Source organism: Pelodiscus sinensis, chromosome 5, assembly GCF_052426305.1.
Source record: "Pelodiscus sinensis isolate ZL-2025 chromosome 5, ASM5242630v1, whole genome shotgun sequence".
Lineage (NCBI taxonomy): Eukaryota > Metazoa > Chordata > Testudines > Trionychidae > Pelodiscus > Pelodiscus sinensis.
Genome location: NC_143056.1, coordinates 27,297,780 through 27,324,983, shown reverse-complemented (window position 1 = coordinate 27,324,983; position 27,204 = coordinate 27,297,780). Strand labels below are relative to the sequence as shown.

The following is a 27,204-nucleotide window of genomic DNA, read 5'->3' as shown; positions in this document are numbered from 1 at the left end:
GATGGGCGACATACATAGTCCCGGCATTAACCCCCACATAATAGAACTATATTACCTCAAACTCGCTCTTCCATAATATCAAAGAACCCATGCCATTCTCACAATTAAAATGTTTGGGTACCAGAATACCCTATGAATAGGTTGGCCTCTCATATGTAGCTAGCAGGGAACCTATTCACAGGGATCCACTGGAATTAAACTACTAAAGAGCTGAGGAGGTTCATTATTGAGTACCCCAATAATGCCTTCAGAGAACACACAACAGATAGTGGTTCATTCTCCAGGGGCCACATAACTGGACATCCTGTAGTGGGCACAGGTAAAAACATGGCTATAAGAAGGTTTCAGACGGGGAATTTTCTTGGCTACTCGATAACAGCTATTCCATGCTATATTTCTGTTCTTGGTGGATATAGTATGAAACTATTATAAACTATGGCAGGGCACAAATGCCAGTAAGTTACATGTTAGCTTTCAATGGATGTTTTATAGAAGTTAGACACCTAAATGTCATTTTTACTTCTGAAAATCTCCCCCTTCTTGACTTGCAGAAGTCAGTCAAGGAGAGAATTCCAAGCCATATTGCACATTTCTATCAAAACCAAGTCATTTTAAACTTTTCTGGGTTTAGGAGGCTAATCAAGTACAAAAACATCCTTCTAGAACTAATTTCTACTATCTTTTTTTCAGTGCTCTCTGCCATTAATGCTTCAAATAGGGCAACTAATAGCAAATAGTTTATGATACAGCAATCACATCAAGTATATGCTTTTAATTAGAATATTAATGACTTCTCTCTATTACATAAGAATTTAACATTATTGGACTTACTTTCAAGTCAATAATAATTTACTGGAATGACAAAACTATACAAGTGTTGCTAAAGCATAAATGTACTCCCGTCTTTAAAAATTTCCAAATCACTGAACTTTTCAGAAGACTTACTAATTGAAGTATAATATTTGAGAAAATAGCTGTTTCTGCAGATATTACTGATCTTTAAATTAAAAGGTCTAGTTACTATGTTGGCTGAAACACTACACAAACTCAATTGTTAAAAGATTTTTTTCATATAAAAACAGACATAGGCAAATATATAAGCTGATACATATAGCTGCAGGGAATCCAAAGTTGCATAACAGAAAACAATCAAAACCACAAAAAAAATCCATAAAATCTGTTTTGGATGTTATGAGTGTAAGGTTATAACAGTAATCATGTTAAATCCACACAAATATTTAGAAATAGTACACTGGCACAATCAAAGGGCACAATGATGCTTCATCTAATGGACACTGTCTCTAGCATCACTAACCTGATCAATATTGAGGCGAAGTGGCATTAGTGACACACGTAAACAGCATTCCTGTGGTGATCTGCCAGACTCTGGACGAACATGTAACACTTTAACTGTTAGCTGCAGGACGAAAAATGAGACAGAGAGAAACTCAGTGTGTTAAAAAGTGTTCTACTTTCATTCATATGGTGAAATGATTAAAACTTCTGTCCTTGTATCAAATCTCAATTTGTCAATGATATAGTTAACATGGGAAGAACAACCTACCATGGACTGATGCAAGTCTGAAAGTTCACTGGAAAAGAAAAGCTACAAATGAAATAGATCTTCCAAGCTTACGAGATGAATGTATGACGTGTAAATGCCTTCCTATGCACCCGAAATTCAGCATACACACACAAGATGATGCATATTCAGAAGTGAAGATGTAATGCAATCTGAGTAAGTTTGTGTGCTAGATTTATTTTAAAATTGCTATAACCTTGCAAAATAGAACAGATAATTATTTCAGATGATTTTTTACAGCAAACTCCACTCACAAGAAATTAAGAAAATAGCCTACATTGATATAAAGCTTATGCTATTACAACGTTCCATGATCTCATACTCATTCTTCTGCAATATCAAGGAACTCATGCCATTCTCACAATTAAAAAGTTTGGTTACTAGAATATCCTATGAATAGGTTTCATAATCTTACCATATTAGAATGTGCTTTTCTGGGCATCTCCTTACTACAGTACAGATAGAGAAATTTATTCATCTGTGATGTAGCCAAGCGATCTCTGATCTCAAGGTCTTGAACAACAAAAACCTGCCGGGACACTGGCTGCTCCAACAGACTAGATTCACATTCTGGACCTCCTGGAGGATATACCTCATGCTGGAATTTCACCTTGGAACAAAAAGGCAAAAGGAGATATTAAGGTTCAGTGGATACAAGCTGTATAATAAAACAATACAGATAAAGCTAGAACTTTAAAAATCATGGGTCAGGCTTTAAAATGATGAGATTTCAAAATACTGTAAATAAATGGTTGGGTTTCTGCACTCTGAAGAGAAAAGCCTCTTGACTCTCCTTTGTTTGCACATACATGTTTTAGGATGAAGAATCAGACTGAAACAAATGGAAAATGCAAACAAAAAAGGAGGGGGAGAGAGAGAAGTTGTTTCATCCTGTCACAGGACTATTATTTTCCTCTCAGCTCTGTGGTGACATTTCACTCACTGATAGCCTGTTTCCCAGGAGGTCTCTCCAGTGATGCTGTTTCTGCTCCATCACAGGAAACTCATACTCTTGATCCCATTAACTCATCCAGCAACGTTCTCCTCTCTTACTTCCTTGTTTCTTCATACACCTAATCTCTTGGCAAACTCCAGGCATTATCACCCCCCTGCTCTTCCAAAAATTCCTGTTTACCCCTTGCCTACTGGCAGCCTCCCCTCCATACAGTCCTCTCCAGACACTCCCACTTATTTCTCTTCTCCACTCCTTTGTGCCATTAATCCTCAAATCATCCTCCTTTCCCCCTTGCACACTTGTGCAATCTTCCCACTCTACTGTATTGTATAGAGTAGGACTGCAAGTACAGCAAATAGAACAGTGACCTCTGGTGGCCACCAAGGAAAAAGCAGTCAGCTGAGCCCAAATTACTGAAGTTGCCTGCATATTTGAGCGTGATGAGAATATTTGAAAGCAGCTCCAATCCATGACATTCATAATAATATAAGTGCGGATATTAAATAATAAAAACATATGCAACAATATAGGAGGAGCCATTATACTTTGACAGAATCACTAAAATACTCATGTGGAATCTTTAACTTTTCTTTTCCCCTCCTTTTATAACAATAGGTCCCCAGAAAAAGGTAAAATAAAAAATCCTCACACATTTTGCTGCAAATTAATAGTTAATGGGTAGAATTACTTAGAGATACAAAATGTATAAGGGATTTAAAGGATAGAAATAATTTGATCTTACATAAGAGTTTTCATGCCTGAGAGGCTAATCTAAAACATTGTAAGAATGAAAAAAATTAAAAATAGATTCCTACTATGTTCAAAAAAATCATCCATTTACTTTAAAATTACTTAACCAATAGCATTTTCTTAATATTTTAATAGAGCCATGTTCACCTATGTTCCATACTAAAGGTGAGTATATAGTTTAAAAATAACTAAATTAAGTGTTAATTAGCATAATTTGGTTATAGCAGTAATTGACTGTTTTGGCAAATGCTGTTAACGATGCAGTGAGGTGATCAAATGTTACTGAATATCAAGTAACAGAGTAATCCCAGACATCTTAGAACTAGTTCTGAGGGAAACAACAACTGCTTCATAATAGCAATTTCAAATTGGACTAAAAGGAAAGGAAAGTTATACCATTATAAGAATAGCAAAAGTGGCGAAAAAGGAATAATCTCAAAATACTTAAAGGACTAAAAGCAAATATTTTAATAACTGTTCAGCTTCCCTTGTTTCAAATATGGCTGCTAAAAGACAACGTTGCATATTATACCAATATGCAGCACGGCAAACTCATTTCTAAAGATATTGTAAGTCTACCACTCAGCATAACTGTGTTAACAAGCTTCTGCATCTAATAAGATTAATGCTCATTTTTAATGGTAAGTCCTATAGATTAAAGGAATGAAGAGTGCATCATTAGGGTTTACAAAGTCTTTAAAATATATATTATATATGCACTTGGGTCAACAGAATTTTCTGTTACCATCTCACCTTGCTTAATTGTATTTCCATTAAGAAGTCTGGGTTCCTTCCTCTTCCCCCACACGTGCTACGTTCATGTCTTGTTGGTGTGTGAGAAGGCGAACTATGAGGACTACTAGAAGGGAGGAAAGGAGTATTTTTTCTGAGTTTAAACTGAAAGTCAGCCCATGCCATCTCTAACCATATAAGCATGCATATTTTACTGGGTTTCTCTAAATATTTTTATGATTAAAAAAAAAGAAAATGAACAATGAAAATCTGATATATGGATATAAATTAAAAATATTTCTCTTTTTTGCTATAATAGTCATGCAGAGCTTTAGACCCTGGAAAATATTATAATACATATACAATCTTTCTATGAATTAAAATTAATAAAATAACTCCTATAGTTACCCAACATAATGTTCATTCTCCTCCCTCCTGCCTAATATCCTCAAAACAAACTCCATTCTCCACAACCACCTTCAACATACTCATCTCCAACTAAATCCAGTCCCTGCAGGGAAAGTTTGGGAGTACAGCTGTAAAATACCTTTTAATTGGTTAACCAGTTAAACATACTTTTAAGTAGTGTGACAAGTTAGAGGGCTAGATTAGAAAGAGAGAGGCAGCTTTAAAAAGCAGAAATGACCCTGGTTAATGTGGAGAGAGTTACTTCAGGGCAGGGAGAAACAGCTGACCTGGGCTATCATGGCAGAATGGAAGCAGATGGGAACAAGGCTACTATAAATCATTAAGGGCCAGCTGATCTGACCTCAGGCAGCCACCAGGCTTTTAAAAGGCACTCCCTGCTGGGGGCCAGGAGAGAGAGAGAGTGGAAGAGGAGTTTGGTGGAGAGGAGCTATAATGGACGAGGGAAGAATCCGAGAAGCTGCTACAGAGAACAGCAGCGTTGCCAGAACCAACAGGGAAGGTGAGGAGCTCTGATGGAGAGTGTTTGGACTCACTTATCCCAGTAGATTGGGAGTCCAGCCAGAAGCTGAGGAGGACTGGTTACCCAGCCCAGGCTGATCAGGAGCCTCAGCCCCAACACCCTTTCAGCCAACGGACAGAAGCCCATACGCCAACAAGGACAAGCGGGATCCATGCCACAGTATTTAGACTGAGTTTGTGGACTGAAAACAGGTAGGGGCCCAGGAATGAGACTGACCCTGCCACACTAGTTAACTAATTAAAAGGGAAGGGTGGATGTGGGGGGTGTCACTCCAGCTTGGCTGATCTGGAGCAGCCTCCTCCTCGCTGCAGGCAGGGGCTACACTGGCCAGACTAGAGCAGATCCTGCCTGCGACATGCCAAGGCTCCCTGTAGGTAGAGGCTGCTCCAGCATTCTGGTTGAAGCCACCCCTGCCTCTGGGGCAACCGGGTCTGCAGCAGACAGGCTGCTCTGGCCAGAATGCTGGAGAAGTCCCTGTTCATGATGGGCACCCCTGTGGCAGGAAGGCAGGCAGGCAGCAGCTCCAGCCCCCACTGGTTAACCAGTTAAACATTCACATCCCTACTTGGTAGAAAGATTTGACTTCCAATGTATCCTCTAGGTCAACAAATCGGGACTCTTTCAGATCCAGGGGTGGGAGAAATATATCCCAGAATTAAAGTGAACAGGATATTCATTACAAAAAGCACAGTATATTACATTCATCTAATTCTTCGTTTTGAAATCAAATGCAGAATGTGTGGATCTGAAAAAGAAATGTATAAGTTACATAAAACTTACATAAAACTTTTAGCTGGAGAAGTAGTAGATGCAGTCCCAAAATCCTTTCCTCCATAAAGATGCCAAATAAGAGAGATTTCTTTCACAACATAGCGAACCAAAGGGATAGGAAAATGTAGGGGGGCTTTACTTGTATCTGTCTTTTTTACAGGCAGGCTGAAATGATTGTCTTTTATCAGGATTGCATCATCCACCATTATTTTCACTACTGGCTCTTCCTCTTTCTCCTAAAAAAGTTACATGAAAGTGAATGTAAATCTTCATTTCTTGAGTCAGTTGTTTAATTTCATCAAGATGAAAAGAGGTTACTCACCTCGACAGTAACTGACATTCTTCGAGATGAGTGTCCCAGTGAGGGCTCCACATTAGGTCGGTGCGCCACCACCGATCCATCAATAGGAGATTTTAGAGAAGTAGCCTGGGGCTGCACATGCACGCCTCTGCAGCTGCACACTCCTACATGGCAGGCATCGCGCATGCATGAGCCCCCACACCTTCAGTTCCTTCTCTACTCCGGAACGATGTCAGTAAGAAGGCCAGAATTCCAAAGAAGAGGGGAGGAAAGGGAAGGTTGTGGAGCACCCACAGGGACAGTCATCTCGAAGAACATCAGTTACTATCAACGTGAGTAACCTACCCTAAGAGGGAGAGAGAAATGTCCCTGTGGGTGATCCACATTAGGTGACTACAAAGCTATTCTGAATTAGGCAGGTAGGGACTTCGGATTTGGCAGAAAATAGGTGGAAAGGACAGCCTTAGCAAATTTCACGTTGGAGAGTGCTTTGCAAAAATGTGGTCCGAGGACCAAGTAGCAGCTAAACAAATGTCTCCTATGGGTACTTTGCGGAGGAACGCTATTGAGATAGACATGGCTCTGGTGGAGTGTGCCTTTATATTGTCTGGAGGGAGCACTGGTGATTGGGAGTAACAGAGCTTAATACAGTCCAAAATCCAGTGGGAGAGTCTCTGTGATAGGAGGGCTTGGCTTTTATTGTGATTTGCTAGTGACAAGAATAGTCTCAGAGACACTTGAAAAAGTCTAGTTCGTTGCAGATAGAAACAGACCTGCGTAGGTCAAGGGTGTGCACTGTCCTCTCATAGGAGTTGGCAAGTGGTTGGGGAAAAAGGTAGGAAGGTGTATTGTCTGGAGGTGGAAGGATGAGTGTTCCTTAGAGGAATTTGGGGTGGGTACGTAGAGTGACCTTGTCTTTAAAGAAGGTGGTGAATGGGGGATCTGCCATCAGGACTGCGATCTCTCCCTCCCATCTCATTGAGGTAATGGCTACGAGAAAGATGGTCTTCAGAGATAAATGCAAGAGAAAGGTGGTGGCCACTGGTTCAAAGGTTGGTCAAGTTAAAGCATTCAGTATGAGAAGGAGGTCCCACAGTTGTGTTGGGGGAGGGAGGTGATATCAGGATAAAGTGCTCAAAGGCCCTTTATAAACCTCTTAGTGAGTGAGTGTACAAATATTAACGAGTCATCTATCTTAAGGTGAAGGTAGGAATAGCTGAGAGATGGACTTTAATGGAACTTCTTGCAAGACCTGCTTGTTTAAGGTGCAGAAGATAACGTAGGAAGACAGGTAAGGAGGGTGTTGCGGGTGCTACCTGGTGGTGTACACACCATGCAGCAAATCTCTTCCATTTTTGAAGGTAAGTCTTATGGGTGCACTGCGCCTACTGTTAGGACTGTTTGCACATGTTGTGAACTAGTCCATTCTAGCTCAGAGAACCATCTAGGAGCTATGCCTTCAGGTGTAACAAGTTGAGGTTCAGTTGGGTGGTGAGAGATCCCGGGGTAAGGAGATCCTGGCTGTGTGATAAGTGGATCAGTGGCACATGGGACATCCTCATTAGAAAAGGAAACCATGGTTGACGTGCCCATGATGAAGCTATGAGAATTAGAGAGTGCTTTGACTCCCCTGGCCTTGTGGACAACCTTGTTTAACAGGAAAACACGTACAGGAGGGTGAAGACCAACTGATGAGAGAGGCATTTCCCATGGACCCTTTGCTGATGCCTGCCCTGGAGCAGAATAGGTGACATTTTTTGCTGAATTGTTTGGAGAATGGATGTATGGTGGTATGACCCAATTGTCGGAAAATGCGTAACAATATGTGTGGGTTTATTTATCACTTGTGGTCAGTTGGAAAGGCTCTGCTGAGTGCATCTGCCATCATGTTCATGGTGCCCGGAAGGTGCACCGTAATAATGTTTATGCTGAGATAAAGTTCCAAAGTACAATGGCTTCTGTGCAAAGTGCTTGAGATCGGGCCCCTCCCTCATGGTTTATGTAAAACGTTGCCACAACATTCTCTATGTACAGTTTGATATGATTGTTGATGATGAATGGGAGGAATTTCACACCAGCATTTCTGACTGCACAGAGTTCTAGCATGTTTATGTGTAGGTTCTTGTCCCTGCTGGACCAAAGACCCTGGGCCATGAGATGTCGTAGGTGAGCTCCCCCATCCTGTAAGAGACACATCTGTAGTTATGGAGATGGGCAGTTCTGATGGATGGAAGGGGACTCCAGAACAAAGGTTGTGTGGACTTGTTCACTACTGCAGGGCTTTGTTTACCAGTATTGGGAGAACTAAGGATGTGTACAGTGGGTGGATATTAGGCTTGTAGACCTGTCCCAGCCATCCCTGTAAACATCTCATGTGCAGGCGAGTGATGCTGATAACAAAATTGCACACTCCCATGTGTCCCAGTAGATGAAGGCATTTGTGTGCTGTTGTTCAAAGGACTGGGTTTTAGGGTGTTTACTAAGGCCCCAATTTTTGGAAACAATCCATCAGAAGGGATGTGATGGCCCTTGCTGAATCAAGGCATGCTCCTATAAACTGGATCTTGTGTGTGGGAGAGAGCGTTGATTTGGATTTGTTTATTTGCAGGCTGAGGTGTTGGAATTAGTGTCTTGTGATTGATAGCGAGCAGCAGGAGTCGTCGTGTAAGTGTGCTTTGAGGAGGCAGTCATCTAGGTAAGGGAATATGATGACTGTTTGCTTCCTCAGGTATGCTGTAACAACCGAAAGAACCTTGGAAAAGACCCTCAGGGCCATAGAGACCAAAGGGAAGTACTTTGTATTGGTAGTGTTGTAAACCTACAACAAATCTGAGAAAACATCTATGAGCTGGATGGATGGAGATACGAAAATATGCTTCTTGCAAGTCGAGGGATGAGAACCAATCATCCTGTTCCAAACCTGGTATAATAGTGGCAAGCATTACCATCTTAAAATTCTGTTTCTGAATGAATTTGTTGAGTGCTCGCAGGTCTAAGATGGGTCTCCAGCCTCCCGACTGTTTTTCCATCAGGAAGTAATGCGAATAAAAACCTTTCCCCGAAACTGTGTAGGGGCGATTGAACCAGTCCCTATGTGCAAAAGGTGTTCTGCCTCTTGTTGAAGCAGATTCTCATGAGAGTGGTCCCTGAAGGGAGACTGGGATGGGTATTGAAAGGGGTCGAGGCATGAAGAGAATAAGATAGCCTTTTTCAATTATCTGGAGGACCCATCTGTCAGAGGTTATATATATGCTGCCAGTTGTTAAAGAATGGTAGCAGCCAGTAGTGAAAAAGCTTAGCTTGCAATGGTAGCATTGGAATAGACAAGAGGTTCTCAAGACCCTCGACCTGCTGTTCAAATTTGCTTATTGGATTGCTCTGAGGTTGCGAGTTGGTAGAGGGAGAGCAGCGTCGTTGGTTTCTGCCTCTGTGCTGTTGATGTTGGTCTTGTCTGTTATATATTGTGTATACAGAGGGTATCGAGGTCCAGGGTAGGGCTGATATCTGGATTGTCTCCTTCTAGGTGCCAGGTTGTGGATCCCCAGAGAGAGAAGCATTGCTCTGGAATCCTTGATTGAATAAAGAATTTCATTGGTATTGGCTGCAAACAGCTTCTGGCTGTCAAATGGAAGATCTTCCACCGTAGATTGGATTTCTCTAGGAAAAGAAAAACATGAAGCTCTTCTCATGACTACTGCTGTTGCTATAGATTGTGCAGCCATATCAGCAACATCTAATGCAGCCTGTAAGGCTGTTCTGGCAACCATGTGAACCTCTGATATCAGTGCTTTGAACTACTGTCTTTTTTCCTCAGGAATGTCCGTAATAATGTCATTGAGTTTGGTGTAATTTCTGTAGTCATATTTACATAATAAAGCAGCATAATTGGAAATACAAAATTGTAAAGTGGAAGACGTTAAAACTTTACATCCGAATGAATCAAGTCTCGTTATCACATTCTGATGGGGTAGACCGGAATTGCTGCTGCTTAGATTTCTGCTGTGCAGCTTCCACCATGAGAGAGTTAGGTACTGGGTGAGTGAAAAGAAACTCAGAGCTCTTTGGCAGAATGTCGTACATCTTGTCTGCTCTCTTAGAGGTAGAAGTGGTTGATGCCGGGGTTTGCCATGCCATCTTTGCAAGTTCCAGTATTGCTAAAATGGCAGTGCTATTATAGAGGGTGTTACTAAGTGCAATATGTCCATTAACTCATGTGGGTTTTCAATGACCTCCTGGACGTCATTTAATTCAGGTTTAATTCAGCAGCCACATGTTTAAAAAGGTCTTGGAAATGTGCAAGATCGTCTGAGGTAGTTGAAGATGGAGACACGGCAACTTCCTCGGCTGAGGCGGGTTCATTTGACTCCAACGATACGTCCACAACTGAGTGTGGTGAAGAAAAACATTGCACTGGATGTCGTTTCCGGCCATGGTGGCATTTTTGGCAAGACTGCCAATTGTTCAATTATTGCCAATGCAGGTATGACATAGGAGAAGGTATCCAAGGAATGCCATACTATGGAGGCATGTTCCCATAATTAGAGCATGACCTGGAAGCATAAATAGACTGATCTGTGTGGGGGCGTTTTCTGGAGAAACCCCACATAAAAGGTCATCTTCGGATCTGGATGAAAACCTTTCTTGAGATACTGTCATTTGTGATGTTAACATAGCAGGAGAACGATCCGGATCAAGAAATGGTAAATTGAACGTGGAAGAGACTAAGGCTATGTCTAAACTACACCCCTCTGTCGGCAGAGGGATGTAAATGAAGCACTTCGAAAGTGCAAATGAAGCAGGGATTTAAATATCCCGTGCTTCATTTGCATAATCACGTCATGGTGCTGTTTCGAACAAGCGCCATTTCAAAACTGAAACTGCAGTTTAGACACGGTTTTTTTTGACAAGGAGGTGCCTTTTTGAAAGATCCTGTACTCCTCAAAATGAGGATCTTTCGAAAAGGCGCCCTGTTGTCGGAAAAAAACGCATCTAAACTGCGGTTTCAGTTTCGAAATGGCACTTGTTCAAAACAGCTCTATGAAGTGATTATGCAAATGAAGTGTGGGATATTTAAATCCTCGCTTCATTTGCACTTTCAAAGTGCTTCATTTACACCCCTCTGCTGACAGAGGGGTGCAGTTTAGATGCAGCCTAAGTCTCTATGTTGCATATGCTGAGCTGAGCTGACCTGGCGTTGACGGTGCTGTAGTAGGAAAGCACTGGTGCTATTTAGGCGTTGGATTATGCCTCGGTGCCGAGTGGACTAGAGACACGCTAGGTTCCTCTGTGGCTGAGGCATTGGGTGATATGCCAGACGCTGCATTCTCATGCTGCGTTGGCAAGGCCATTTGTGACAGATGTTGTTGCAGCTGATGAGGCAGGCAACTTAAACCTTGACGCCTCAGAGTGGGGGTCTGAGTGTCCTGCTTTGCTAGCAGCTCTGGAGATGTCCAGAGCATCATAAGTGCTTAGGTACGGTGATGCTACCACTCTCGATACCGGCCATGCAGGAAAGTGACTCTTTGGTGCCTGTGTCTCCTGAAGTAAGGATGAAGCTCGCTTTTTAGTGGGCTTTTTGTCTCCACCTTGTTTCTGCTCCTCGGGTTGTTGATTCAGGTCTGAAGCAGATCTGGGTGATTTTTCAAGTAGAATTAACTTGAGATGCAGGTCTCTGGTGTTTTCAGTTTTGCACAATGCGGGCATTTTTGAGAAACAGGCACCTCTCCAAGGCAGCGGATGCATTGTGCGTGTCCATCTGAGACGGGGCTAAGATCTTTGCAAGGTAGAGCAGTCCTTAAAACTCGGTGAGCCAGGCATGGCGCTTAACAACTACAGGAAGGGGATAACAACAGGAAAGGGATAAACTGGGAGAAAAGCTATTTTATTCTAGTTTTTTTTTTTTTTTTGAACTAAAGTAAACTACCAACAACTGATTAAATGGGGAGAAAAATACAACTTGGTTCTAAAATGGGATTTGTATCTAAAAACGTGAATGAGATACGGAGCACTGCTGATCTTCATCTCCAGCCGGAGACAGTAGAGAAGGAACTGGAGGGCGGAGCGGAAGGGGGGAGCTCACGCATGCGCGATGCCTGCGACCCAGGCGTGCACAGCTGCAAATGCACGCATGCGTGGCCTCAGGGACACTTCTCTAAAATCTCCAATTGATAGCTCGGCATTGGTGCACTGACCTAATGTGGAGCACCCACAGGGACATCTCTCTCTCGAAGAACAGATCAGAATCCTCTTAGCTTCTATACTATGAAGAATATGGAATACAGTCCCAATAACTGTTCTTGTTTTGGTATAAACAGGTTATCAAGGGAGGTTGTGGAATCCAGGTCTTTAAGGGTTTTAAAAACAGATTCAACAGAAGACCAACCAGGGAGGGTCTAGATATACTTAATCCTGTCTCAGCATGGCAGATGGAGGGTGGGTAAGGGAGGTGACCATATAATTTCTTTAGATACTTTCTGGTTCTACATTTCTATTATTCTAAGATTGTATTGCCTCAAGACTCAGGAAAGTGCTCTCTTGAAAGTCATCCCCAATGAGAGAACCTAATATCTTCTAACTGTGAGAGAAAGTAAACTGGAAATTGAAAGGAAAAAATATGGCTCCTCACCCAATCTGAAAAAATAAGTGTTAAAACATAGTGCAGAACTGCTGCTGCTATGCTAGTACTGCTGGAGGTAGGGCTTCTGAGGGTTAGTCAAGTGAATGGGGGGCTCTTATCAGAAGTCTAGAGTTGATTTGGGTCTGTCTAGATTAAGACAATCTACCAGTGATGGTTTAATGCTGATAATATGAGGAAAGAGAAGGCTATACTTTTAAGTGTAAATGCTCTGTGTCATAAATATTCTTGTGTGATGGTGAATGGGACATTGGGAATTAAAAACTGATATTTTTGCTGATGATGTATTTTACACACACAAACTTTTGTGCAAGGTTTGGTAATAATGTCTATCACACCAATGGAAAAAGGCACTATTTTTAAATTAAAGCTTGGATTTTCTGCAAAGTGGATACCAGATAAATGCTTACAAGGATAAAAATATCTTAGTAGGTACTGTACTTTTCTTGTAAGCCTTTCCAACTACACCATATGTTATAATTAAAGATTTAGTTGAAATGCCAACACAGGAAAAATGGAAATTTGCTTCTAAGGGTACGTCTAAACTACATCCCTCTGTCGAAAGAGGGATGTAAATTAGGCAAATCAAAAGTGCAAATGAAGCAGGGATTTAAATATCCCATGCTTCATTTGCATAATGGCGTCTGAGAGCTTTTTTGAAAGGGTTTTTCAAAAGTGAAAGTGCGAAAGAACCGTGTCTAGATGGCACTTTCCCTTTTGAAAAACCCTTTTTCAAAAAGCTCCCGGGATGCCATTATGCAAATGAAGCGTGGGATATTTAAATCCCCGCTTCATTTGCATTTTTGATTTGCCTAATTTACATCCCTCTTTCGACAGAGATATAGTTTAGACATACCGTTAGTGACAATCATAATAGAAGAGGACTAAATACCATTTTTGAGAGAACAATGCATGATGTACATTCTCAGGAAAAAACTGCTACATATCTTTTATATGAATTTAGGACTTCCTCCACAGGAGAAACATTACAAAGATAACGAAATATAAAGAATATTCTTCTCTCAATACTCTTACTGACTGCCAGTCAATGTTAGTAGGCAGACAGTAGAAAGTAACAATCTAAAGGGATAGATCTTAAATGCACTTTCCTCAATCTATCTTATATCTAGATTTCTTAATATTAGGAGCTTCTTACAGAAACAACAGTTTTGGGAGCAAAAAGGATGCAGAAGTCATCATTTTCAGTAGGTATGTCTCCCATTGCCTCTTTAATCAGGCGGTGAGTGAATGTAGTATATGTTGGACTTGGCTCTTGTGAAATGCTTCCACTTTCATCTGGAAACAGGAAGAGATCTGAGCAAGCTGGTTCCTGGGCTTGAGATTTTTCATCCAAGATTCCTGACAGAAAAAAAAAAAGGCATTTCAATGGAAATATCTTTATAAAATACACACAAGATTAAATAACTGAAATTATGATATTTAGAATAGTTCTAAAATTAAGTGTTTAAAACAATCAAAATATGGATATTATATGGCTAATACATTCTTAGCATAAAACAAACTCATCTTTCTGAAATTAAGCTACTATTAAGACTCAAAACAATTACAGCATAGATCACCAGCAGACTGTATTAATTTTTTTAATTTTCGTTTACCTTGGTTCAAGAATCCATAGAAACTGATGTCTGTCTTTACTAACAGACAAGAGGAACCTGACCATTAAAATTGAATCTTTCATGACAAAATGAGACTCTTGATGTGATAGCGATCAATGTCTAACCTTTCATTCCTTAGCAGCAGACATGAGAACATGGCCTCTCTTCTTTCCCATCACATCATACTATATTTCTAATCAATTTCAAACTGGGATTTAGTTCTTACCAGGGCAAAACACCACAACCCTCAAAAAACCCCAAAAAACCCTATTACCTGGTTCTTTCTCAGAATGGTTTTTCTATAGATCAGAGGGTCTCAAACTGTGAAACCAAACACAGGTTGTCGCCAAGGCTGGCTTAGACTTTCTGAGGCTCAGGGCTAAAGCCAGACCCCAAGAGTTTAGTCCTAGCTGGAAAGAATGATATTACAAACCTGCTGTCTGGGGCTGAAGTTCTTGGACTTCAGCTCTGGCCTGCAGGTGCGGTGCAAAGGCGAGGGCCTTGTCTCCATACAGGGTGATGGGGTTTAGGTGGACTCAGTTTTCAGTTCCCCTTCTTGGGATCTTATAGTAATTTTTGTTGTCAGAAAGGGGTCATAATACAATGAAGTTTGAGAATCCCTGCCTTAGATCACTGTGCTGAATCTAAGTTCTTCCTTTGATACTGCAGACTGCTACTCCATTCTCCTGGATTATCTCCACTACTATGAATGAACTCATGGTTTCTTACTTAATATAGTATGTCTTATCTCTTTATGGCCCTAATGTACTGAATCCCAAAGGGTTCAATTTGTTGCCTAGTGCTCTAGCTACCAGCTCTTACTCCATTACAGGTGTCTGATTTTAACCATAAGTTGCCATTTCTGCAATATTAACATTAAGACAGATAACTTAATATAAAGAATAATAGAAATTTGAAGTGTTGAATGTGATTTTAGGCATCTACCATTAGACTGTGGCCTCATGGGGGAAGCAGCTTGATGAGTCTCAATTTCCTCCATAGCATCACTCATCAAATCCCGTAAAATCTGTTGCTCTGCTTCTGCAAGGACTAGCCCTTGGGAAGATGGTTGGCTAGAGGCGTCTGCCTATAAACAGAAGAACTATATAAAGAAACTGAAGCACTGTGCTTAACAAGTATTTATAAATATTATTTTGGCCTCCATAGTTTAGTACACCAATGTAAAATCACAACGGGGAAGATAATTTCATTTCAAAATAAACACATACATTTTGCTCTAGACTGCCCATGCGAAAAGGTTTTAGCAAATGTTTTGAAGGTCTTAAAGATCACTATTGAGTGTGAATACATACTGTATTACAGAAATGCCTGGGTGTCACAGTGTTGGAAATAACTGCATGCAGACAGGCATGTGGGTCATGGAAGACGGGAGAGATTCCAGAAGAATGGAAAAGGGCATATACAGTGCTCCTCTATACAAAGGGAAATGAGGACAACCCTGGGAATTACAGACGAGTAAGCTTAACTTCTGTACCAGCAAAGATAATAGAGCAAATAATTATCCCCGCGAGGGGAGCCAGTTTAAAAACCAGCTCCATTTGTGGACCAGCTGTCTGTAACCTCATGTCGCTGCCTCTGATACAGAGGCAGCAGTGTGGAGTGGCAGCAGCCCCTGTCCGGGGAGGGCGGAAGGGTCTGAGCTCCCAGATCCAGTGCAAGCTGCCTGCCCGCCCAGCTCCTAATACATTTTAAATGCAGAGCCGCAGCAGAGGTAGGTCTCAGACCTTCCACAAGCCAAGACTGAGCTGGACTGCTGTCCAGCCTTCTAAAAAATATACTGGCAGGCGGGGGTGGGAAGAGAACATGTAGTCTATAGCATTAACCTATAAGCTTTGCTTATCGGTTAATCGACTACACTAGTACATCCCTAATGAGATTCAAAGAACTGTCTGTTTAGTCTACAAAACAGAAGACTGAGAGGGGACTTCATAAGTTTTCAAGTATCTGAAAGTTTGAAAGGAAGAGAGAGAAAAATTATTCTCCTCCTGTGATAGGACAAGAATAGGCTTAAATTGCAGCAAGTGAAGTTTAGACTGGACATTAGGAAAAAATTCCTAACTGTAGTTAAGCATTAGAACAAACTACCTAGGGAGGTTGTGGAATCTCCATTATCAGAATTTTTTTAAGAGCAGGTTATACCAACACCTGTCAGGAATGGTTTAGATCGGGGTGGGGAACCTAAGGCCCAGGGGCCATATACAGCCCCTGGATTGCCTGGATCTGGTCCCTGAGGTTTAGTGCCTCGCCCAGAATTGGGGAGACCACACTGGAACTCCATCCCCCCTGATGCCTGCCCGCAATCCCCACCCCAACTGATTCTTCTGTGGGTCAGCAGCCCCCAACCCAAAAAAGGTTCCCCACTCTTTGTTTAGATGGTTCTTGGTCCTGCCATGAGTGCAGGAGACTGCACTTGATAACTTGGCACCTCTTGAGGTCTCTTTCAGTCGTATGATTCTATGTCTTAGAATCTTGTCTTTACAATGAGAAATAAGTTTATCAGGATGGTATCAGATTTTGCACTCTTGCACTTACACAGCATGACTGCCAAGAGGAAAGGAAAAATTATTGCCAAAAGCAATTACTGTGAGAACTGCTTCAGACATTAAATCCACACAATAAGTATTCGTGAGAAAAACTCTAGAAAAAGTATTTATTTCTTTTTTAGTATTGCTATGATGATTGTGGAAAGCACAGCTAACATGCCTGATTACTACCATCATATTTCCTAATGTTAGGTTAGTATTAATTTGCAATTTCATACCTTGGTTTTCCGCTTGACAACTCCACGTTTAATCTCAGTCTTGCTAGGTGGATGCAAATCACCATAACTCGCAATATACTGTATAAGATTCATTAGTGCAGCACAAGAATCTGAGCATGTTCGGATATGGATTATATCACTGGAACTGTGTAGCTCAAAGCGAGGCTTAACCTAGGCAGCAGTAACAGATAGTAGCAGAAATCCATTCAAAGTTCCACATAAAGCATATCTTCACACAGATTTATTGCTAAATAGATTACTTAGCTGTCTGATCATTCAAAATAAAAGCTTTAGAAAGAGAAAGATAATTATAAATTACTTTGAAATGTGAAATCTGACAACTGATGACAAGAGAAGGGATATTTTTAAATTGTTAAATAGAGTTTGATCCTAAATGTAATTTAAGATTTCAAAATGTTTTAAAATCAAAATGCAAAATACATATTATCTCTTGTTTTAATATTTTATTCTTTTTTATTTTAAGTACTTACTCTCTCTCCATCAGAACCCGGTTTTACTGCTGTTATAGTCAGTTCCAAGAGTCCCATATCCATAACACGAATATAATCTGAAAGTCAAAATGAATATTTTAAACACTACCCAATATCTTAAATTCTCATTCGTTGTTGTTTTTTTAAATCTCTGTTAAGAAGCATAATGGACAAAAATGTATTTGCTTTGGTCTTTATTCTTCTATGTTGCCTTACATCAGAGGAGATTTCTGGCCTCACTCCTCAGCTACATCTAGTTTACACTCGCTGCAGCTGAGTATAGAAGAGGAGAATGGTGGCTGAAAGCCACTTTTCCGTTTCTCCAGTTTTTGGTCAGATGGTACCAAAACAGTGATTATTCTACAAGCTAAGAATCAAGTAGAGCACTGCATATGCTGCACAATTCTGGCCCTGTCCTGTGTATTATGGAGCTGAACCTGCAGATCAGTTCTAGGCTAGTGCCCTGAGCACTGGATTATCCTTACTCAAAAACAGCCCTTTAAATACATTAACCCATAACCAAGGCTCTTCATTTTTGCTTTTTTGCATTTTTGAAAATTTCCTGTGAATTTATTGAGGTTTATTATAAAAATTTTTAAACGGGTGAAAACATTAACTTCAGTTAGTAGCAGCATTAAATACTGATGGATGGGAGGACAGAACAAAAAACAAAAAGAAAAGTAATACTACTTCTGACACAGCTCCCAGGAGAGATGGTAGCTTGGTAACTTGAGTGGCCCAGATTACTAAACTGCCACTCCTCCTTCCAGAGTGGGCCCAAGCAGAAGAGATGAAGGAAGCCAGGGCATCATCATCTCACTCCTCTTCTGCTTCTGGGCCTCCTCTGAAAGGATAAACGACATTTCAGTTAACAGGGTCACCCATATTACCAAGCCATCAGCTCTCCCTCTTGAGCAGGAAGCCAGGTCTGGAGGGACAAAATGGTGTCTCTCTTGCTCTGTTTAGGTTACTCAACTGCCATATCTCCTCCTGGAGTGGGGAACTGGGACTGGGGAATTCTGGCATTTCTTCTGTTGGACTCTAGCACTGATGTATACATATGCATGTTTCATGCACGCATATATCTTGCACTGCGTTGTTTACTTTAACTGAGTCTCGTATTTAGATGCATGTAGCATTGCAGCTGTGTTGCTCTTAGGATATTTGAGAGACAAGATGGAGGGTGTAATATCTTTTACTGAACCAACTTCTATTGGTTAAAGAGACAAGCTTTTGAGCTACACAGAGCTCTTCTTTTGGCCTGGGAAAGGTACTAAGAGGGTGACAGCTAAGTAAGTAGTTAGCATATATTGTGGGCCATTAAAACTCTTTTAGTCATTAGATAAAAATGAGGATTTAGTGGATTACAGATTATTGTAATAAACCATAGTACCAGTGTCTTTATTAAGACCAGGACTTTTGGGTTCTAGCAAAGTTGTGATTTAAGCTCCTTGTCTTTGTCTTTTGTAAGTGTTGTGCAGGTTTCCTTTGAGGATGAGGACAGATAGGTCACATAGAAAGTGATTGCTTTCAGAAAAATGTTCACTCACGTGCAGGGGCTAATATAGGGCAAGGCGAACGGGGCGGCCGCCTCAGGCCCTGCACTTCAGAAAGCCCTGCGCATGCGCCGTGGCACCGCTGCGCATGCGCATGGCGTCACTGCGCATGCGCCGTGGCAAAGGGGGGCTCTGCGGAATTATGCTGCCCGGGGCCCGCAAAACGGTCATCTGCCCCTGGTCACGTGTTGTCACAGTGCTTCTGTGTTACGTGTTGTCACAGTGCTTCTGTGTTATTATCCTGTCTAAGTTTATTTGAGAGCATCATGACTGTTCAGTTTCATTCAGTTGGAGGGGATTTATTTCTGTATTGAACCAGATTCCATGGAGTATTCAGGTGGCCAGTTCTAAGAGAACCTGCTAGAGCAAGCCTGGGCCAAATACGGTCTGTGGGCTGCATCTGGCTCGCCAAGCCATTGGATCTGGCCTGCAGATGCTTCATTCCACCCACATGCCGCTCAAATGTGTCTGTGGAGTGTTTTTTCTTTAAAAACTGAGAGTTCAGAGGGGAGGGGGAAAGCTTTAGAAGCTGTTCCCACCCCCAGCACAATCCCACCGGCTGGTTCCTGGCCAGAAACTGGCCAATGGGAGCTGCCTGTTTCCATAACCAACAGTCATGAAACACAAGGGTCTCCAGAGCACATGGCTACAGCCTGTGCAGGGGTGGGGCAGGCAGGCAGGGAGGTTGATTCAGGAACTGCTGCTGGCTGGTAAGTCTCCTGGAAGAGCCTACCTCTGGCACCCCAGTCCCTCCCTTCCCCAACTCTCTGCCCCCTACTCCACATACCCATGTCCACTCCCAGATCTGGCACCCCAATCCATGCCGCAGATCAATCCCCTCCTGCCCTAGCTCACAACGTGAAGCACTGCACCCTCTTCTGTAACCCAATTCCCTGCTCTAGGTTACAATATAACCCCCTCCAGCCCAGTGCAGTGCCCCAGGTCACAACCGCTTCCTTCTCCCAAATTCCTTCCCTTAACGCGAGCTCCCTTCTGCACCCAACCTCCATCCCAGGCTCTGCACCTCCTCCATTAATATCATGGAAGAGTGCAGCCCTCAACCACTTTCCAAATTCTTGGATTCCCCACCCCCCCCCCCCGCCCCATCAAAAACTATTGCCCACTCCTGTGCTAAAGCCATATAGTAAAGAATATTTATTTTCTTGTTCTGTGACATGACCTTTCATATGGGTCACTGGTCATATTCTTCTGCTATACTACATTACACAATCTAATCTATATTGCTACTCATTATAAACCCAGCTCTCTTCTCCAGTAGCTTACCATAATGTTTTTAATATTTCTGTAGATTTATTTAAATTTTGAAGGCTATATTTATATTCAGCATATGATTACTATTGCTTCTAAAACACCCTTACCTCTGTGCAGATTTACTGTAACAGTGTTGCACTTGTCAGACAAATATAAAGCAGCCTCATCCAAGATTATTCTACAGAAGAAAAATAGGAAACAAAAATGCCAGGTAAAAACTGTGCACTTCACACAAAGTAAATTATATGAAACTATGTAAAAAGCCAGAACATATTTAAATCCTAAAGTTTTTGCTTTGCTTTGTAGCAGTTCTTAATAACTATTCTTTTATCTGGCTGATAGGGCTTGGAAATGATTATTGGAAAATAAAATAATTTATGTTTACTATTGTCAGTTTAACCTTTTGAGGGGTTGTAAATCATCCAGGACTACATGTAATCTGTCAAGATCAGAAATCCCCAAATTGTGAGGCATGCTCATCGGAGGACATAAAGACGTTCAGGAGGGCCCGTAAACCTACCTACTACCAACACCAACTATACACTCACCAACTATACACTATAAGTTCTGCCCCAAACTGAATCCCTGGCTCGCAGACCTGCAGCTGGCCTCAAACCTAGCCTCAGCACAACTCAGCTTCTGACTCTGTGCCAGCCCCCAGAATCAGCCACTGACCACACTTCCATTCCCTGCCTGGGGCCGAGGCTAGGAACAGAGCCACAGCCCAACTACAAGCTCAGCTTGTATTCTCTGTTCATGTCACACAAATTCTGGAGCCTCAACCCTGTTCTCAGCCCCAGTGGGACACAGATGGAGTTGGGGGGTGTGACCCTCAATGTTTGTGGGGCTTCTGCTTTAGATCCCTCTGGGGATAATAATTAGATTCCTTGAAGGACAGTACAGTTAGGCTAACCTTTACATTATTGTATTATGACAGAGATTTAAAGTATTTAAACAATACAACATTTATTTTCAGAATAACGGCACTATTACAAGACCATTTAAAAGGATATCACAATAGGAACAGGGAATATAGTACAGGCTTTACATCCACTAATTAAATAAAAATATGGGAACAACAATACAGCTTTTCCTCGAGTTATGGAGCAAACAGTTGGCTGTAACTCGAAATGTTTGTAACTCGGACCCCACTGAATTACACTGCGACTGCGCTGTTCGTAAGCGCGGGTCATGTTTGTAACTCGGGGACCGCCTTTATGACCGCTCAATGGGAGTTTTGGTTGTAAATGCGAACAGTCATAAATCGACCATTCGCAACTCGGGGACCGGGTGTATAAATTTAGGATGAGCTTCTTTATCTATGATCCAACCTGAACTAAACAAATACCTGTTTTAGAGATCTGAAGATGCCATTGTGCTCAGCAACCCACCCACACCCACCTGATTTTACAGTATTTACAAGCATATTTAAGGTGTCACAACAATATTTAGCAGTGGGACAAACACTCTAATGAAGAACAATGGATTTAAGCAAACTCGGGGATTATATCCAGGCAAAATGTAATACTAATTCTCTTCTTTAGGAGAATATTTTCTCCACAGAAGACAGAAAAAATATCTTTCTGTAATTCATCTTTGAGATGTATTGCTCATGTCCATTCCACTCTGCATGCACAGCTAATGGAATTTTTCCCTCAAATATATCTGTTGGGCAGACTCTAGTACCTTCTGGTGCTGCGTACTCATGCACCTGTACAAGTGGCCTGGTCAGCTCTGCACTTTCTTAGTTCCTTCTTACTGGCTAACTCTTACAGAAGGGCAAGAGAGTGGGTTGTGGAATGGACACGAGCAATAAATTTTGAAAAACATCAGTTACAGAAAGGTTAGTAATTGCTTTTTCTTCAAGTGCTTGCCTTTTTCATTAAGGCTCATTACATATTAAAGCTATGTCTACAGTGGCACAATAGGGGAGAGGGTTAGCTCAGTGGTTTGGGCATTGGCCTGTTAAACCCAGGGTTGTGAGCTCAATCCTTGAGGAGGCCATTTAGGGATTTGGGGCAAAAGTTTGTCAGGGATGGTACTTGGTCCTGCTGTGAAGGCAGAGGACTAGACTCCATGACCTTTCAAGGTCCCTTCCAGTTCTAGGAGATAGGCAATCTCCATTAATTTATATGCAAACGAGGCAAAGCTTAGAATAACCCTCTTGCGCAATGCCACTACGCTGATTATTTTCAGGAATAACGGCATTGCGCAAGAGGGTTTTTCTTGTGCAAGAAGGGGCAGTGTAGACAGCTCCTTTTAGCGCAAAGCCTCTTCTGCAAAAATGGTGGCTCATTAGATATGCAAATAAGGCTCGGCGATATTCCACGATTAGCCTCATTTGCATATCTCTGGCTCAAGATCGCGTGCCAGTGTAGACATAGCCTAAGTGAAAAACAAACAGTACTACAGGAGGTGGGCTCAGAATTCCTGGACATGCAATACTGCTTTACAAACCCAGAATCATCTCTAGCCTGCTGGGTGGTAGCATAGTGGATGAAAAAGCATGCACCAACAACCAGGTTGCTACTCTGCAAATATACTGAAGTGGACCTGGGCCAGAAACATCACTGAGGAAGCTTGAGCTCTCACTGAGTGGGCAGTCCAGATGGTATCCACCCACTCACAGCATGAATGAAAGTAAGAAGCGATCCAGGACAAATTTCTTTGGGCCCAAACTGGCAGGCTTTTCATTCTGTCCACCTTTGCCACAAAGAGCTGTGTGGAGTGAAGGAGTGGTTTGGTCTTTTCTGTACAGGAAGTCACAATGTGCACAGATACTGCTCCTCCATATTTTTTTGCAGTTTCAGTTTCAGGAAGAATACTAGCAGGCAGATAGCCTAATTACTATGAAACTGCAATACTACCTTCAGGAGAAATGTGGGGAGAGGGCAAAATTGAACCTTGTCCTTAAAGAACATTGCATAGCAGGTTTTTGACGTAAGGGACCTAATCTCTGAGACCCTCCTGACCAAGTTAATCACCACCAGGATGGTAACCTTCCATGAGAGGTACAAGGGAAATGATGCCAACTGCTCAAAAGAAGGGCCTGCAAGTCTTGACAGGACCAGGTGTAGGTCCCATGCGGGAATGGGTTCATGAATCTAAAAGTATAGTCTCTATGGGTACATCTACACGGCAGCGCTATTTTGGAATAACGGACCTTATTCCAAAATAACTATGCGAGCATTTACACAGCTAGCCCATTATTTTGAAATAATTTCAAAATGACAGGCAGCATAGTTCAGCATTTGTAAACCTCATTCCACAAGGAATAACGCCTCTTCAGAAAAAGCTATTTCGGAATAACAGTAGTGTGGACTCTCTACTGCTACTATTTCAAAATAGCTCCTCCCCCAGGCCATTCAAAGTAATTACTCTCCAGTGCTTCCTGGGGCTCTAAATCGAGGCAGAAAGCCCACATGAGGGGAGCCTGCCTTGGACTAATTTCCAGGCTTCCCTATAGTGTAGACGTGCTATTCTGAAATAGGCTATTTTGGAGTATTTCTTCTGGAATATCTTATTCTGAAATAACTGTGCAGTTTGGACGTAGCCTATAAGTCCCTGAGGAAGTGAACAGATACTATGTGAGGAAAAACATGGCTTACCATCCACTGGAGAATGGAAGCCGGAGATGTACTTTAAGTGATTAAATGGCTAATCCCTGCCTGCTGTTTTACATGAAGCAGATATTCCAATACAGACTAGATAGATGATCTAGAAGATAAGAGGCCTCATTGGAATGACCAGACAGAGAAATGCTTCCAATCAGTGAGGTAATTCATTCTAGTTGATAGTTTCCTACTACCTAACAGACTTGTTCCAAACAGGCCAGATCGGTCAGGTTTAATCATGGAGCTTCCATGTGGTCAGGTGCAATTGGACATGTTCATGTGAGATGAGGTATGGGAAGGAGCAGCACTGGAGTCTCTACTGATAGGTCCAATAACATGCTGAACTAGTGCTGGCATGGCATGTTAGGGCCACAAGAATAACTATCATTCTGTCCTGCTTAACTTTGAGTAAGACTGTGCATGACAGGAATGTGGGGAAATGCATAGAACAGGTGCTTTGTCCAGGAGAGCAGGAAGGCATCTGTGAGCAAGCCCAGGTAATGCCTGCATAGAGAGAAAACTGATACTTCCCCTTTTGCCTGGTTACAAACTAATCTCTTGCGGAGTCACCCGCTACCCTAGAAGATGGTTCTAACTATTTTGGGGGAAAGGAACCACTTATGATAAAAGGAGAAAGTTCTGTGGATGATCTACGAAATTGTTTTGAACTCCCAGAAGGTGAGAAGCTTCAAGGTGGATTGAGTGCTTTTTGCAGACTTCCCACAAACAAATGGTCTCTTGACACAGAGGAAAGGATGTGTCTCTCCTGGCCTGTTGATTTAAAACATGTCTGACATGTTATCCATAAGGACTTGTACAACTTTCCCTGCAATCTGGGATAAATACACTTGGCATGTTAGGTGGACTGCTCTGAACTCTCTGACATTATATGTAAGGAAAGTTCCTCCTAGAACCACAGACCTTGAATCCTGAGGTGCTCACAGTGAACTCCTCAACCTAGCTTGAATGAATTCAAGATTAAGGATACTGAGGCATTGGGACTGATGAAAATAAGCCCAAATCTACCAACTAGGAGTCCCCTCCACCACCTGAGGGAGACAAGGACCTAGGTGGAAACAGTGAGCACTGAGTTCAAAGGGCACTAGAGCCAGCCCGATGGATACCACTGAGGGAAAAATCTCCAGCAACTGTGCATGCAGTGTGCCACAGCAACTAATATGGAATGGACATGAGCAAGCACTCGAAGAAGAAAAGGCTACAATGTTTATGTGAGTTTCCATATTTTATGAACACTCTAATTTATACCTGAGAGTAGAAGAGGACTTATCCAATGCAACATTACTGGAAATGCTGAAAGTTTCAACAGTAAGTAGAGATCTGGTTGGCAAAAACAAGGGCCTAATAACAAAAAGGAGACAACATTTTAATACAGCCTACATATTTTAAAAATACAGCAATCCAATTTCAAAGGCTGATAAAGAGAACTCCTTTTAATTACAACATTTTCTTCAAACAAGCCTGCATAAATATGCATTCTGATACGTAAACTGGAGCATTCCTAAAAAGTATCTAACTGAATAGTTGCAGTGCCATACGGGGAGACACATATATTCATTTTATTTACCTGTAATCAAGAGCACAACTCCAGAGGTGTATATGAAAAGTTGTAATGGAAGCTGGAGGATTATATCCCAAAACAGGTTCATCAGAAATATTCAAAAAATATAAAATCTACAATCACAAAAATATGATTATGATCTTTCAATATATTTTAGTAAACATGGATCTTTTAAAAAGATAATCTTTAATACGCATTATAACAAAGTATTTGAGAGAAGACGGGAGAAATTCAAAACATCAGTAGTTGAATGGAAGTGGGAGTGTTCTATGTAAAAAAAGCAGAAAGTGTGAGAAAGAAATCCCCAAACTGTTGAGAAGTAGATAATAGGAATGAAAACAGCTTTTTAATCCAACCTAGCAACTACAGAAGTGCAAGTTAGTTCCTACATAAAGAAACAAGAACTTAAGAATAAACACATTGGATCAGACTCATGGTCCATCTAGTTCAGTAACTTGGTCTTCCAAAAGAGGCCAATGATAGATATTTCATAAGTAATGAACAGAACAAGGCAATCATCAAGTGATCCAACTCCTATTGTTCAGACCTAGCACCTGGCAGTCAGTGGCTTAGGGACATCAAGAGCATGGAGGTTACATCACTGATCATCTTGGCTAATAGCCATCCATGAACTTACCTAATTATATTTTGAATCCAGTTATAGTTTTAACTGTCACAACATCCCCTTCACAAATTGACCGTCAATAGTTTGAAGAAGTACTTCTTTTTGTTTGTTTTAAAACTGCTGCTTATTGATTTAATTTGGTGACCCCCTATTTCTTGTGTTATGGGACAGGATAAATAACACTTCCTTATTCACTTTCTCCACACCATTGATGATTTTATAGACATCCATCATATTCTGCCTTATTAATCTACATTATTCTCTAGGGTCTATTTAGTCTGAATTAGGGATGTAATAGTATAGTTGATTAACCGATAAGCAAATGCTTATAGGTTAACGCTATAGACTACACACATCCCCCTGGCCCCCCCATCCCCCGCTACTTGACAGTAAATTTTTTAGAAAGCTGGCCAGCAGTCCGTCTCAGTCCTGGCATGAAACGGATCTAGTACCTAAACTTGCTGCGGCTCTGCATTTAGAATGTATTAGGAGCTAGGCAGGCAGCCTGGCTCAGTTCTGGCTTGCACTAGCTCCAGGAGCTCAGACCCACCTTAGACAGCGGCTGCTGCCACTCCATACTGCTGCTTCTTTATCAGAGGCAGCAGCACAGGGTGACAGGCAGCCAGTCCACGAGGGGAGCTGGTTTTTAAACTGGCTCCCCTGGCGGTCAAGCTCCCGCCAGGCACCCTGCACTGCTGCCTCTGATACAGAGGTAGCAGTGTGGAGTGGTAGGTGGTTCCTCAGGAGTGAAGCCAGAGTGCACTGGCTGCTGGCCCTGCCCCCAGGAACTATAGAATAGTTGACTAACAGATAAGAATTCTTGAGGTTACTTGACTATTCAATTAACCAATATTTAAAATTCCTAGTCTGAACTACTACTACTTCTGTGTTTTTACTATTAGGAAAAAATCTTTTTAATCTAAACTTGCCCATAGTTAGTTGAAATGTCAATATCTACTTTAATAAACTTTGAGTTTACTCCTCTACATTTTTTC

The 27,204-nt window shown here is 41.7% G+C and overlaps 1 protein-coding gene across 3 annotated transcripts in view; it reads right to left on the bottom strand.

The window, feature by feature from the left end:
* Window positions 1–27,204, bottom strand: part of ATG2B (autophagy related 2B) — a 95,090-nt gene that overhangs the window by 17,312 nt on the left and 50,574 nt on the right. For all 3 annotated transcript variants that reach the window (XM_006133706.5, XM_025189916.3, XM_025189917.3), the window contains exons 24-34: window positions 25,591–25,697; window positions 25,272–25,364; window positions 20,499–20,569; window positions 17,564–17,640; window positions 17,073–17,243; window positions 15,236–15,377; window positions 13,831–14,033; window positions 5,749–5,975; window positions 4,041–4,146; window positions 1,998–2,192; window positions 1,316–1,417 (exon numbers count right to left, since the gene is read on the bottom strand). In XM_006133706.5, coding sequence (XP_006133768.2) covers window positions 1,316–1,417; window positions 1,998–2,192; window positions 4,041–4,146; window positions 5,749–5,975; window positions 13,831–14,033; window positions 15,236–15,377; window positions 17,073–17,243; window positions 17,564–17,640; window positions 20,499–20,569; window positions 25,272–25,364; window positions 25,591–25,697 — 1,494 coding nt within the window. The remainder of the gene's footprint in view (window positions 1–1,315; window positions 1,418–1,997; window positions 2,193–4,040; window positions 4,147–5,748; window positions 5,976–13,830; window positions 14,034–15,235; window positions 15,378–17,072; window positions 17,244–17,563; window positions 17,641–20,498; window positions 20,570–25,271; window positions 25,365–25,590; window positions 25,698–27,204) is intronic.